Source organism: Haplochromis burtoni, unplaced genomic scaffold (genome assembly GCF_018398535.1).
Source record: "Haplochromis burtoni strain Fernald_Lab_line unplaced genomic scaffold, NCSU_Asbu1 Contig_31, whole genome shotgun sequence".
NCBI lineage: Eukaryota > Metazoa > Chordata > Actinopteri > Cichliformes > Cichlidae > Haplochromis > Haplochromis burtoni.
The window spans coordinates 988,091-1,002,347 of NW_024582392.1; the positions used below are offsets into that span (position 1 = coordinate 988,091).

At 39.2% G+C, this 14,257-nt stretch overlaps 1 protein-coding gene across 2 annotated transcripts; it reads left to right on the top strand.

The window, feature by feature from the left end:
* The first annotated feature begins 404 nt into the window (after positions 1-404).
* pfkfb1 (6-phosphofructo-2-kinase/fructose-2,6-biphosphatase 1) lies at positions 405-14,206 on the top strand. 2 transcript variants are annotated; one of them, XM_005918790.3, is made up of 17 exons: positions 405-1,595; positions 6,559-6,684; positions 6,773-6,869; positions 7,104-7,170; positions 7,345-7,419; positions 7,925-7,981; positions 8,092-8,213; positions 8,315-8,522; positions 8,708-8,854; positions 9,424-9,528; positions 10,477-10,606; positions 10,725-10,787; positions 10,879-10,943; positions 11,250-12,634; positions 13,343-13,378; positions 13,561-13,862; positions 14,100-14,206. In XM_005918790.3, exons 1-14 carry the CDS (start codon positions 1,544-1,546, stop codon positions 11,307-11,309), a joined length of 1,374 nt encoding a protein of 457 aa, XP_005918852.1. In that variant the 5' UTR covers positions 405-1,543; the 3' UTR covers positions 11,310-12,634; positions 13,343-13,378; positions 13,561-13,862; positions 14,100-14,206. The 2 variants fall into 2 exon arrangements, with proteins under 2 accessions (XP_005918852.1, XP_005918851.1); XM_005918789.3 differs by lacking the exon at positions 405-1,595 and adding an exon at positions 1,603-5,437.
* The last annotated feature ends 51 nt before the right edge of the window (positions 14,207-14,257 follow it).

Consider the following 14,257-nt stretch of genomic DNA (forward strand, 5'->3'; position numbering starts at 1 on the left):
TCTCATTAGATGTCTGATCAGGATGAGGAAATCCAGGCATACATAAATATTGTGACAATACATAAATGTTGGCACCGCAAAGGAAGTTTACACTGAACTGGAATTGACAATAATTAATAATAAATGACACATTATTCTGATTACATTTGTGTTTTTACAATTTGCTGTTTTCTGTAAATGTAAAGTAGATATGAGGTAACTTCAGTTACACTTCCTGTAAACCACACTCTGTGACATAGGGTTACTGAGAGAAGCTTGTGGACAGAGCCGCAAACATCTACGTGCTGTTTCTCATGGGTTCATAAGCTCTCAGGTGTGAAATACAGTTTAAAGTGTTTTTCTTTTTGTGTGTGTGGGGGGGGGCAAAGGGGAGGTCTGTATCAAGAAAATCCTATGGCCTTGTTTAAAAAATTAAAATTTTTATATTTACTGTATACTTAAAGTAAAATCATTTCTAGCTGACGTTCCTAAAATGTAAATGGACCTAAGAGCAGACCACAGCAACCTCCTAGATGAAGAACTACTCAGCAACACAAAGGCAGACAAGCAATGGGTCTCTGTTATGAAGAGCTGGACCAGGACCTGGCATAACTCACACCTACTGGCTGAAGATGCTAGCAGCCCTCCATGAATACCTGACAGCACATATCAGGGTTTTGCTAACAACAGGTACTAATTTAGGAGTGGAGCGGCCATCAGCCACTTCCCTGGGTCTGTGTGGGAGCAGCCGTGGGGAGACCAATCCCCTGTTACCGAGATCACAATTGGGACATGGAAAAAGTCTTTCGGACTGCCTTGAAGGAATTCTGGGCACCTCCTGTGTGGTGTTTCGGGGGAGACCCAGGACAAGCTGGAGAGATTATATCTCTTGGCTGCCGTGTGAATTTCTTGCTTTTCCCCTGGACAAGCAAGAGGAGGTTGTAGGGATGTCTGGGCTCCTATGCTGCTGCCCCCACAACCCTGCCCTGTATAAGTGGAAGAAAATGTATTGATGGATGGCTAGAAAATTAGATAATATAATATTGGGTAGGCTTTAAAGACTTGTCTCATGTTTAAGTCTGGCTTTTATATAAATAACACATTATCCCACTGCTTCCAGTGGCCCAACAAGCCCAGTGAGGCCGAACATATATCACACAGTCGATGACAATGATCTCCCTGATGTACTTTAAATCAGACGTGCATGATAAGAGATAGCAATTTAACATGAATGCTGCCATATCTTCATTTGCAAAACAGCAACTACCATCTCAAAGACCTTTGCACTTATTATGATGCATCCTATGAGTGCTGCTTCCCCTTTCATTATGTTTGTTGTGAACTCTGGCCCTGGCAAACGGCAAAGGACAAGCCCAGTGTGCTGCTATCATATGTCAGCATGTTGAGGACTCTGAAGAGTGGGAGTGGGGGTGAGCTGAAAATACTTTGGCACTCTGTTCGGGTTCTTTAAAAAGAGCAGTAATCCTGTTGCCACTGACCATATAATTCTGTCTGTTGATTGTGCTGATGGTCTGTTGGTTGTTTTGTTGGAGTGTTGCACAGAATGGAGCTTCCCCAGCTTGAACATACGAGGCTCCGAAGACATGATAGCGCAGGTGAGATCACAGATTAACTACCTTTAAAGAGAGCATGTGTCTTAGCAATATCCAGACAAAATACTGCAAGAAAATCTCTATTAATATGTGATTCAACAACATGGACATACTGAATGCAACATAAATATGAGTAAATAATTGAATGTGTTCCTACCAATCAATGAATCAACTTCCACTTTAAAGGAAGATAAGAATACAAATCGCCCACAAACAATGAGAAATTGCGTGTGCAGCTTGCTTTATTTTTGATCTATACCATCACTGGTTGCCTTGTTTATAGGTAATACATTGATCATGAATGAACAACAAAGAAGTGAAGTAAGGTTATGAGATAATAAAAGGCTCATGCACTTGAACAGGTAAACAAGAAACTAAAACAGAAACTAAAACAAGCAAACAAATAAGTGATCAGTGCGCCTTATCACAGAGATCATGGAGAGATTATTATTATATTCAATTTTTTTACTATTTGGTGTAATTTTCTCACGTGTTAAATGACTTCTTTTAAGTTGGACGAAATATAAAGAAACATTATAAAGCACTCCAATCCTGCATGGCCGTTGTTTTTGGAAGTACCTCTCCTACCAAGAAAAACAGCCAATAGAATAGTATGTTCCTTCTGTTGAGCTTATCCCAAGGCTAGCTGCCCTTTAAACATGGTCCAGAACTGGGTCACGATGTTCTCTGAAGTTTGAGTAGTTGACATTAAGGTTTGAGTACTTGGACTTGTGCAAGTGTCGCAAGCAAATGTCATGAGTGGCTAATGATGGCAGGGAGGGTTTTCACAGTACACTGTGTCAAGTAGACTTTTTTTCAGAGGCTCAAAATTGATTAGCAGTTGATTGACAAGTGGTTTCATAGGCAGGTGAGACCAGTTCCTTTGACTTTACATGACAGATGAATTTGACAAAATATCTGAACTTGATTTAAAGCTTCAGATTTGTATTTTGTAGCTTTTTCTTGTAATTTCAAATATGACACCTAACAAGGCTGATAAACAAAAGTAAATCTAAAGTGATAGGAAAATCTTTAGGAGTTTTAAAATCTGGATGGCTGATATATTCTTATAAAGGGTGCACTGACCAGCTCAGCAACACCAACAGGCTTGAAATACCACAAAAGACAACTTGGGGTCACTGATGTTTATTGTCGATGGGAGTGCTGATAGTAGAGGTAGAAGGAATTCTAAGGTGGACAGCCCTATACTCTCTGTTCAGATTCAGCCAAATGTGGCAAAACTAATTGCACAGTCCATCACAGTGCAATAATGGATAATGATCCAAAGCACACTGCAAACCAAACCTAACCGAGTATCTCAAGCGTGTATTAAATTACTCCACTTTGGTGTATCAAGGGAAAACTAAAAAAATTGTGTCTTTATCAAACAAAGACTTAACTGTGGTGCAGATAGTCAAAGTTTTGCTCAAGTGCTCTGCTCAAAACTTGCAGGTTGTCTTTTTCTCGACACTTGAAATGAGATTTGGAGAAACGGCACACATCAGGAGCTACTGTTAGCTGAGAAGAGAAACTGAAAGCCACAGGGAATAATTCAAAGCAATTGTTTCCAACTCTGCAGTGCAACTTGTATTTTTTATTAGCACCACCTGACAGATCATTAAAACAAGTGATAACAATGGATATAAAAAGTTAATTTACCCTGGAGTGGCAGAGAAGCACCATGAATGTACTACACAGTCTTAGCTGAGCGCTGGATGTACAGTACTGTGCAAAAATGGGCCACCCCACATTTCTTTATATATTTGCTCGGAAAATAGGAAATCGGTGCGTTAGTTTATTTTTATTTATTAAATTATGTGCAAACAAACATGAAAGTACAGCATAAAAAGCAAAAACAGACTTTGCATAATTCGAATGATCTTGAAAATATCTGATGTGATCACATTTATTCTTACAAACACAGCCTGAGCTCTCTTAGGCAGCTTTCTTGTTATTCTTTAAGGAGATTTTAGGAATAGTTCTCCAGACTTCTTGAAGACATTCAAAGATCTTTGGTTTTGTTGTCTTTTAAGATGATCTCATAATGCAATCTCAATATTAATAAGGCCCAGGCCCCAAGGAGGCCAGTCCAAGACTGACAGTGTTCGATTGTGTGTTTTTCTATACAGATAACCTTTTAATACATTGGCAGTGTGTTTGGGATTATTGCTATTTCTAAAAAGAAAACAAACCCCTTGCCAATCAGATGCTTTCTAGATGGTTTTACATGTAATGTAATGTAACTTTTCTGGGTTCATAATTCAAAGAGTCTAGCTGAAATGCAGACCCGATCATCACAGAGCCTTCACTGTGTTTTACAGAAGGTTGTAAGCACTCACTGCTGTACTGCTCTCCTGACCTCCTCCATACATACTAACAATAATGTCCCTGTTTACCTTGTTTAGAAATTGCTTCTTGACAGCCGCTCTTCCATTGCGAACGTTTCTGATGAGGCTTTAGGGAACAGTATATCTGATTGATCATATGCACCTCTCAGGTCCTATCTCAGGCCTTTCAGGTCTTTCTTTCCTATTTCTTAAAGACCTGGCTTTGAGATGCTGCTTATGTCTTGTAGATACTTTTTTAGGCCTGCCACTTCTTTTTGTCCTCCACTTTTCAGGTTTCCTCAAATTCTTTGAGAACGTACTGCACACCATGCTGATATAATCCAGGTTTTCAGCTAATAACTCTGTGAGAATCACATTGTTATTTAATGCCTATCAAACTATGTTATATTTGCCATTTTTCAGAGATTCAACTCAACAAATTGGGCTAAATTATGTTTTGTGGCATGCTGCTAGAAAAAATACCTTATGATACATATTTAAAATTGCTTTGTTTTCTGTTATTGGTGGACACAACACTGATTTATCCTTTGAGTTAGCTGCTGTTTAAATGCTTGAATGATTCATAGCTCAAGAAAGTGATTGTTCCAACCACATACAGGAACACTCATTCTGTTCTTACACAACCTTTAATTGGGCTTTGACAGGAAGTGGCTGACTTCTTTTAAAACATTATTTTTGCTTGCTTTTGTTGTTTGTAGTCCTTCCAAGCTCTTCTTTGTATCTTCTCTTCCCCCTCAACTTTGAAAGCGTAAAGGTAGGATGCCCCTCCCACTTCTGTCTGAAGCCCTTTACTATTGAAGAGTCCCGCCTTTCCACCATCACCAAATACTTGCTCATAGGGGTAATCCGATCTGTCTAATGTTGTCTACTATCGTGATTTCTTCAGCCATAATATAAATAACTGTTAGATGACTGTTGATATGAACTATGTGGCCTAAATTAGGCAGAGCAGTGGTGGTTAGTGCTGTCTAATCGTTGTTGTTGGCTTATATGGAATTATTTAATTATTTGAAATTTTGACCGTTTTGATTATGAGCGACTAAACAGATGGTCTAAACTGCCATCTAGTGGTAAGGAAGGAGAATACTGGCACTGCACTTTCTGTACAGCTTGTGCAGCAGCACAAGCAGTGCTCAGCTCATCCGAATTCATGAGGGGTCCTTCTGTTGGCAGCTTCTCTCAAGCCTTTTAAATCATGAAACAGATGGAGAGGCAGAGAAGCAGCATGGCCTCAGTTCCTCCCCCTCCTGCCTACCAAGTAGCTTATTTCTCCTTAGCAACTGTCACCTGACCTGCAGTAGTTAGTGTTCAGTGAGGCACACATATGCACACAGATCACAGGACTGTGCGTCTCAGTCGTTAACTCCTCGACCTGCTTCACAGGCCTCATGGCTTTGGCAATTAATATATCCACAGAGCATAAAAATCTTACACAGACACCTCTGCTCAAGATCTGGGTGCCATGGACTGGAGGCAACTTGAACCGCAGGAGAGGGTGTAAGTTTAGTAAAAGCCTGTCTCACTTTAAGTATGAGATTACAGTACATTATCTTCCCTGATGTTTGTTCTGCCTCTGCTTCAACTTATTTCTTGCTCCAGCAAAAGCTTTCATCAGCATCAAGACGTCCAGCAGTCACAAGTCTGTTTTACACTCTAACCTTTCTCTCCTGTTAATTTTGAACTGAGCTCAGGCCTTTCAGGGGAGACGCGTAGAAAGACAGCAGTGTGAGAGCGACATAGACATAGACACAGCGATGGGATTACAGCCAGCCTAGACCAAACCAGGTCTGAGTTGGCTCTCAGTTGAGTGTCTGGCATGGTCCTTTGAGCATTTTGCTGACGCTGCATACTCCATTCATAATCGAACAGTCTGGAGGCTAACTCTTTCCATGTCCTCATATGGACATATACACAGGCCATCCGGGTACCTGTTGGGGTACAGCTAGCCGGCAAGCAACAAAGCAGTCTACGTTATAAATTACTGAACTTTGAGACACAGTAGTATTGAGACTACTGGACCATTCCTTGGTAAGGTAAGATGCGTTTATAAAGGCACCTAATGAAGTTTTCCTTTGCTTGCTGCTCCTTCATAAATAATAGGTGACAAAGTCTAAACCAATTTAGGTTTTTCCAGGGAGATTAATATTGTTACATTTGGAAATTCTTGCAGTAGCTGAGCTGAGCTTTAACAACATGCAGGGACATTTTAACACACTTGGAGATTAAAGGCATTTTGTCCTGTCAGCCGTATGATGCAGCGTGCTTCTCTGGTTGCTTCTAAGATGTGACTACCTAAAGAGTTTTATTTAATTTCTGTTCTGCTTTTGTGTCCGTTTGATTTTTTTTGGTCAGTTGGGCAGTTGTTTTGTGCACAGACAAAACCCATGCAACTTACTACACCAACCGTAAACTTGACATTTGAGCAGCACTGTGAAGCTCTTATTCTCTCTGTTAATGAAAACAACCTCAGCAGCCAGAGACAAAACATGTTCTAGATTGCATGTGACCCACTGAACACGAAACAGATGCTCTAATGCTGAATAACCCAGTCAGCTCACAAGTCCCAAGTGTACCTGAAAGAATTCATTGTGTTTTTTGTGTGTTTACTTTGTTCTCAGCCTCTGTGCCTCAGTTCTGTAACTCTCCCACAATGATTGTGATGGTTGGATTGCCAGCCAGAGGGAAGACATACATTTCCAAGAAGCTCACTCGTTACCTGAACTGGATCGGTGTTCCGACAAAAAGTCAGTTTTCCAAATGAATTCTTGAGTCCTAATCATATAAGTGTCATAAAGAAACAGTTAATTTTTCTCTGTTTATCAACTCCATCAGTGTTTAACGTGGGCCAGTACCGCAGGGAGGCCGTCAAGATCTATAAAAACTTTGAATTCTTCAAACCTGATAATGAGGAAGCCATGAAGATTCGCAAGTAAGTACGCTAAAGATTAACTACTCAAAGGTGCACCTGTTTACTCATTTAAAACAACAGACTGGCCATTTTTAATATTGGCATTTGTAACAGTATGTAAATAACTGAAGAGAATTTTGTAAAATCATGGTGTGACAGATTTGATTTATCTTCATTTTCACACGACACTCATCAATCATTCATATTTTTGCAGTTTTTATCCCTTTGCATATACAAGTGTCACTTCTCTCCCAGGGCCTGTGCAGCAGCTGCACTCAAAGATGTTGCTTTGTACTTCACAAAGGAACAGGGGCAAGTAGCCGTGAGTAAGAGGACAACTAAAACTGTCCTTCTGATTTTGAAATAACTTTCTCTATCTATTATTTTTTTTCTTATCATTGTAAGAGCAAAAATGTGAAACATATGGCATCTATACTGTACAACCTAATCGTGTCACTGTTACCAAATGATAACACCTGTGTCCTGTCTCATGCAGGTATTTGATGCTACAAACACCACAAGAGAAAGGAGGGCAATCATTCTTAGTTTTGCAATGGAAATGGGCTACAAGGTAAGTGTTAAACAGCTATTTAAAGCAATTATTTGTGGGGGGGGGGTCTTGTTTAGAGTAGAATAAATAAAATTACATCAATTTTCTGTCACTATATATTCAAGAATCAAAGAGGTAAATTGTTTTCAGCTGTGGCAGTGGTTGAGTCTAGCAATGGAGGCAATCCTGCACAACTAAAAACATCCTATATTGCTTTAGTTTAAAAGCTAAGAGTATAATAACCTAAATATTTATTTGGATATATTTTTTGTGTATGCCTCAAAGAAAAGCCAGGCTAGCTGTTACTTTGTGTTTCTGGGAGCTGAGCATCTGGATATTGTAGTGTTGTATTTCCTGTCAAGTCCAAAGAATCATATTGACCTTCTACTTAATAATGTCATTACCTGTGATTTTTGTACAGAGTTATATCAACGCTTACCATGTGGTTCCTTTAAGCTAACCGCTAACTATACTGTATTTACTCATGATGTAAAAATACTTTTTTCAACTGACTTCTTGAATGCAGGTGTTCTTCGTTGAATCCATCTGTGATGACCCAGAAATCATTGCAGAGAATATCAGGGTGAGAAGCACATCTATGCTATAACCTTTTTGTGTGTAGACTTCAGTATGTACAGAAGCTGTTGTGCAATTAAAAAAAATGTTTTAATCTAAACCTTCTTTTGATTTCAGCAAGTAAAATTCGGCAGCCCTGATTATGCAGACCGTGACATAGATGAAGCCATGGAAGATTTCACCCAGCGCATCGACTGTTACAGGGCAAGCTACATGCCTATAGATGATGAGAAAGACAGGTGCGACCTATGACACCTTTCTTCCAGTGATGATAAGAATGCATAAAAAATACTTCCATAACTTTTTTTTTTTTTATCTTCAATGCCATAAATTTGATCAGGAAACTCTCCTACATAAAGATCTTCGATGTGGGCAGTAGATACCTTGTGAACCGGGTCCAGGACCACATTCAGAGCAGAATAGTGTACTACCTCATGAACATACACGTCACACCAAGATCCATCTACCTGAGCCGCCATGGAGAGAGCGAACTCAACCTGTTAGGTCGGATTGGTGGAGACACGGGCTTATCCCCTAGAGGACAAAAGGTAATTTGGCTGACAAATAAAAACATATAAAGAACTGACATTTTCTGAAAAAGCAAAATTAGTTACCTGTAGTTTGCAATCTTAAGCATTTCATGTGGTGAGTAAAATTGCAAAAATGTGGTATAAATGCCAGTCTACTTCCTAAAAGGTCAACTAGCTTCTTAAAATCATACTCTTTCTCTTAGTATGCTAGTGCCCTGGCGACCTTCATCAAAGGACAGAAAATCATAGACCTCAAGGTGTGGACGAGTCACATGAAGAGGACTGTCCAGACGGCAGAGGCCCTGGGAGTCCAGTATGAACAGTGGAAGGCTCTTAATGAGATAGATGCGGTGAGTTATAAAACAATAACACCTCAGCAACACTAATTCAATTATTCCAATAAATGATTCATTTTGTTTTTCTAATGCTTGAAAAGTTGATATGATTACATAGTCAGTTAATATGTTTTTCCCTTTGGTTCAGTCTGTAATAGACCAAAGTATATTAAAACGTTATAAAATTATCCACAAATGTTTTAAGTTTGCAGAAGAGGCAATTTTGAGTGTAACGTATATGAATATTTGATCAAGTGTCTTGACAGATGAGCTGCAACATTATTTATCCTCTAGCACCATCTTCAGTCCAAAACATAAATTGCAATCTTGGTTACTGGCATCACTATGAGCTTCACTGTGTACTTGGTGCTAGTAAGGAAATGTTGCCATTGCACAGTTATACACTTTGCTTTTTGCTCACATCACCACTTTTTCTAAGTCGTTAGCGTGGATGTTATAATTTTAATTTTAATCTGCTATTAAAATCTCCAAGAGACTGAAATTTCAATACCTTAGAGGTTTTGTGCTTTTATGCTACGGTACACTTGCAAAAAAGATTTTCATGTTATATTTTTCTCACTAAGGGTGTATGTGAGGAACTAACTTATGAGGAAATTCAGGAGAATTTCCCAGAAGAATTTGCACTAAGAGACCAGGACAAATATCGCTATCGGTACCCAAAGGGTGAGGTAAGCCCTGCTCTGAATGAGTTTTAGAAATATATTTTATGCAACCAAGAGAGCATAACTGTGATTTTAATAAACACACTGCTGACACCTGAATCTTTCTAGTACAAATAATTTCCTCTGTTGGCCAGTGAGCAGCTTACCAGAAGCAGTTTGCACACTGACTTGATCATTCAGGGAGAGTATTTAGTTTGGAATGTAGAGCTAAAAAAGATTTGATATTTGTCTTTCAAAAATAAAGCTTTAGAGTGGCTTTGACAAAACTGTAGAGAGGAAACAAATTGTTGTGTGCTCAAAGCTTGCAAAATGTTGCAAACACTGTCGGAGGTCACTTAGTCTTTAAAAATTTAAAAATAATAAAGACTAAGTGTCTTTAAGCAGATTTTCTTCCTGCTCTTGCTTTTTTGTTCTAAATCAGATCAGCATTGATGCTAGCCTTTGGCTTAGTCTACCTGCTTCCTGTTTCCTTCATTTGGGTCCCCTCTTTTTTAGCTATACAATTTGTTGTCCCTACCATTTCCAGAAAAATGGGGTGGCTGTAGCTCAGGTGGCAGAGCAGGTCAGCCACTAAAGGTCGGTGGTTCGATCCCAGGCTGCCTCCGGGCTGCATTCCAAATATCCTTGGGCAAGATACTAACCCCATGTTTGCCTACTGGTGATGGTCAGAGGGCCTGGTGGTGCCAGTGTCCGGCAGCCTCGCCTATGTCAGTGCGCCCCAGGGTGGCTGTGGCTACAATGTAGCTTGCCATTGCCAGTGTGTGAATGTGTGGGTGAATGACTGAATGTAGTATAAAGCGCTTTGGGGTCCTTAGGGACTGAGTAAAGCGCTATACAAATACAGACCATTTACCATTTTACCAAAAATGTACCTTAAGAGAATCAGAATAAAATGAGCCTGGGTTAGGGTCTGGGTCTTGTGGGAAAATGTTTGAAATTATGTCTTTTGTCCAGTCCTATGAAGATCTAGTCCATCGTCTAGAGCCAGTCATCATGGAGCTGGAGAGGCAGGAAAATGTTTTGGTCATTTGCCACCAAGCTGTGATGCGCTGCCTGTTAGCTTATTTCCTTGACAAACCTGCAGGTAGAACAAAAAAACGTCTCAAACTGTGCACAAACATGTGATACAATATACAACAGTTTGTGATATTATTTTAATTCCACAAACACTTCTTCTAATATTTACATTTGTGTCTCTGAAGATGAGCTGCCTTATCTAAGATGCCCTCTTCACACTGTGCTCAAACTCACACCGATAGCCTACGGTAGGTGGTAAGAACTTAATTATATATGATATATATGATGGTATCGCACATTCACTCTATGTAAATCTTTTTCTTACATCTTCATTTGTAGGGTGTAAGGTTGAGTCATTTTTCCTCAATATTGAAGCTGTCAACACACACAGAGAGAGGCCACTGGTGAGTTTACATAACTGCACATTTGTTGTAATACTTAGCTTTGCCAATAATTCATCTGTAGGCAGTAAAGTTGTATCATTTGTATGTACTGATTAAATAAATATGTGTGCAGTTGTGAAGAAACGATGCCTTTGCTTAATTATCCCTTTTTCACTTACATTGAATTTATTGACATTGTAAAGTTGGATTCATAAATGGTAATATTACATACTACTCGTACTAAAGTTAGATCTGATTCATCGTTCTGTTTTTCAGTAACTTCCACTTTAGTCTTGAAAGATTCTTTTGTTGCTTTTATTTTTGCAGAATGTCAACATCACCAGAAACCCAGAGGAAGCTCTGCAGACTGTTCCTGACCACATATAAACACTGTTTGCTGGAAAACTGAGTTATGTGAAACTGGATTTGTTACCACTGATAAGCTTCACTAAGTTTTAGAGATGCACTCCAGTCACAGCTGAATGTGGGAAAATAGAAGACAGGAGGTCTTTGAAGCTGAAGAGGTGATTCCAGACACGGGACTACATCAACACCGAAGCACAAGGAGTGAGTGAAAAGGGAATAACCTACAGCTGGCTCTGTTTTCAGGATGTCTGTGGAATATTTCTGTCTCATCAGACTTAATGTGGTTTTCTTTTCTGAAAGCACACAGTGTTTACAAATGATTTATAGACAGTAATAATGCACTTTGTCTTGAGCTGAAGGCAAGAATAAAATTGTAGATGTAGATGGGTTTTCATTATCACTCTTAACCTTGCCTTCATGTACATTTAACTGTGGTACAGATAACAAAATGTGTTGTTGATCATCAAGTTATGTAATTAGGAATCAGCACCATGGACAGCACCCAAACAAAACATTTACTTTATACTTGGATGACTGTAACTACTGTAATGAAATTAAATAGCATGGTGAGTTCGAATAAATAAAAGTTGTACATAGAAAATATATAAGAATAATTATCTCCAATATGTGAGAAAATAAATTCGCATTAAAATTCAGGAGTCTTTGTTTTATTCTTCTAATTGCCACGTGCAACAATTAAAGTCTAAATTCTTCCCACATACCTAATGACCAATGTTACTGTTTCCTTTTTTTCCCTTTTTCTTTTAAATAATGGGTCTTTGAGAAATGTCGCTCGAGTGAAACGAAAACATTTGGCAGTAATTAGAAAAAAAATACGGCTGTGATTATTTTAAGGAGCGCTGTTACGGAGAAGCTGGGGAGGGGAGACTGTTTTGGTGTTTTCCTGAAGTTCTCGTTAAGTCCCCAAAGTTTCCAGTATATATGAATGCATGCTGGAAGCGGCCTCCTCCTTTTCCGTGAAAACTCGTGCAGGTTTCTAAATGAACTTCACTCTCTTTGGCATTTTTTCTTACACAACACCTCACGGATGTTTGGCTCTTTTCTGAATGTATTTTTATGTCAATATCAAAGCCGCAGTTTAGGTGACGCGAGAGAGGGGGTGGACTGCCCACTGCAAAAAGTGTAAAAATTAGGCGTGTGCTCTGCTTGCTTCAGTCAGCGTGAGACCACTGGACGATTTCCTTATTTTTCAGCACCAAGTCTAAATTATTAAGGGCAAAATGTTTTTAAAGGTTCCCTGTGTTCTAGTCTTCTTCACTTTGTACATGCGAGAGGGATTATCAGAGGATTATTACGCAAAAGTTAGCGCGAATATTAATTTACAGGTAAGATTTTGGTTTTTTATTACACAGTTAATGCTGCTTTCTGAAATATCATCCCTATTGCATTAGGACAATATTAATGACGCAGAGCTTTATATTTAATGCATTTTAAACGCAAAAACATGCATTTAAATCCAGCAAATCTCAGTCAACTCTTTGCGAAATATTTAAAATTTATTAAAGCTATATTTCCTAAAGTGAAAGTTTGCACAATGGAGAACTATATAATAAGATTACCAAAAAAGATCTTATTATATAGTCCTATTTTTCTGTAACCCGTATAATTAATGTTGCGTAACTTTCTCTTTAGGGGGTTTCCACACTTACTATTTGTTTATGCTAACTTCGCACCAATACACAGGATATTTGGTAATGTATTGACACAGCAATGACTAGTGTATTGAATTAACATTGGACACCGAACCGTGCAACCCTGGCCCGGGCCTGCATACAGTGAGAGCATTTATTTCCAGTTCCACTTCCCCTCCATTCATGAATGACTTTGATTCAAACTGTTATGACACTTAATCTTGACCCAACCCTCACACAGGAAGATTGTACAGATTGATTCAAAAATGGGACATTTTGGACAAATGATTGAACCAAGAATCTCTTGTTACACTTACAAAATGTGCCATTTCCTAAATGCACTTGAAATACCAGTGTGGTTTGTTTTTTGTTTTTTTATGTGGTGCCTTGTTTCTTTTCCAGAGAGCAAAACGTCAAAGCAAACCAACAAAACCAGTGGTAAGTCTGTGCATTTTTTTGTAATAGTGCTAAGTAATGGCTGTTCTGTGGCTCTAACAGCTGTGCAGATTTCATTCTGTTCTGTTGGTTGCACAACCTGAACTGAACAACAAGCTTCACAGTCAACCACCACTGCCTCTCAGGATATCTTCAGTAACTCCACTGTGGGATTTTTCCTTCAGGTTACTTCAGTCTGTAGCAGTTCCCTGGTAACATACAGTAATTCTTGGGCAAACCACAGCTTTCCTAAATACCGCTGAGGTGGAAGCCTGATGTGGCTGTCTCTGCCCCCTGCCTGTCGCCTTGTCCTGCACTAATGTGGCCAGCATTAACCAGATTGGTCTCAGTAGGCGCCAGCAGTCCCTAAGTAAACAACAGGAGAGCACAGACACCCTGCAGGGAACTGCTTTGTGTTGTTTCACTGGCTTGATGCAGGAGAATCAGTAATATAAAAAAAAAGAAAAACAAGGATACCACATTGACAGTAAGTTCATATGCATGTGGCAACTGGGAAAGATTCATACAGGTGGCAAATCTACAGTAAACTGCAATTTATTTATTTTTATTTCTATTTTTGCAGTCAGTTGACTTGATTGACGTCTTGTATTTTTACAGTAAAACAGGGCTTTGCTCCTATGTGACGAGAATCTCCTGTAAATCCTTCAGTTTGCTGCTTTCTTCTCCAACCTTTAAGTTATTCACTTATTTTTTATGTCTCCAGCTGAAGGTGACAGACTACCTTGTTAAGTGTTCAGTGGTGTCCCGCTATGCTGTTACTACAGTCCAGAGTTCAGTGTGGAACCAGCTCCCAATAACTAAGGAGGCTGCCTTTGAGGTGGACCTGCCCTCCTCTGCTTTCATCTCTAACTTCACCATGTA

Excerpts from the sequence above, each read along its gene's own strand:
- pfkfb1 (XM_005918789.3), top strand. The coding sequence starts at position 5,329 with ATGGCTTTGGCAATTAATATATCCACAGAGCATAAAAATCTTACACAG. Across the intron at positions 7,982-8,091 it reads TCATTGCAGAGAATATCAGG|CAAGTAAAATTCGGCAGCCC; the intron begins GTGAGAAGCACA and ends TTTTGATTTCAG. Across the intron at positions 10,944-11,249 it reads CACACAGAGAGAGGCCACTG|AATGTCAACATCACCAGAAA; the intron begins GTGAGTTTACAT and ends TTATTTTTGCAG.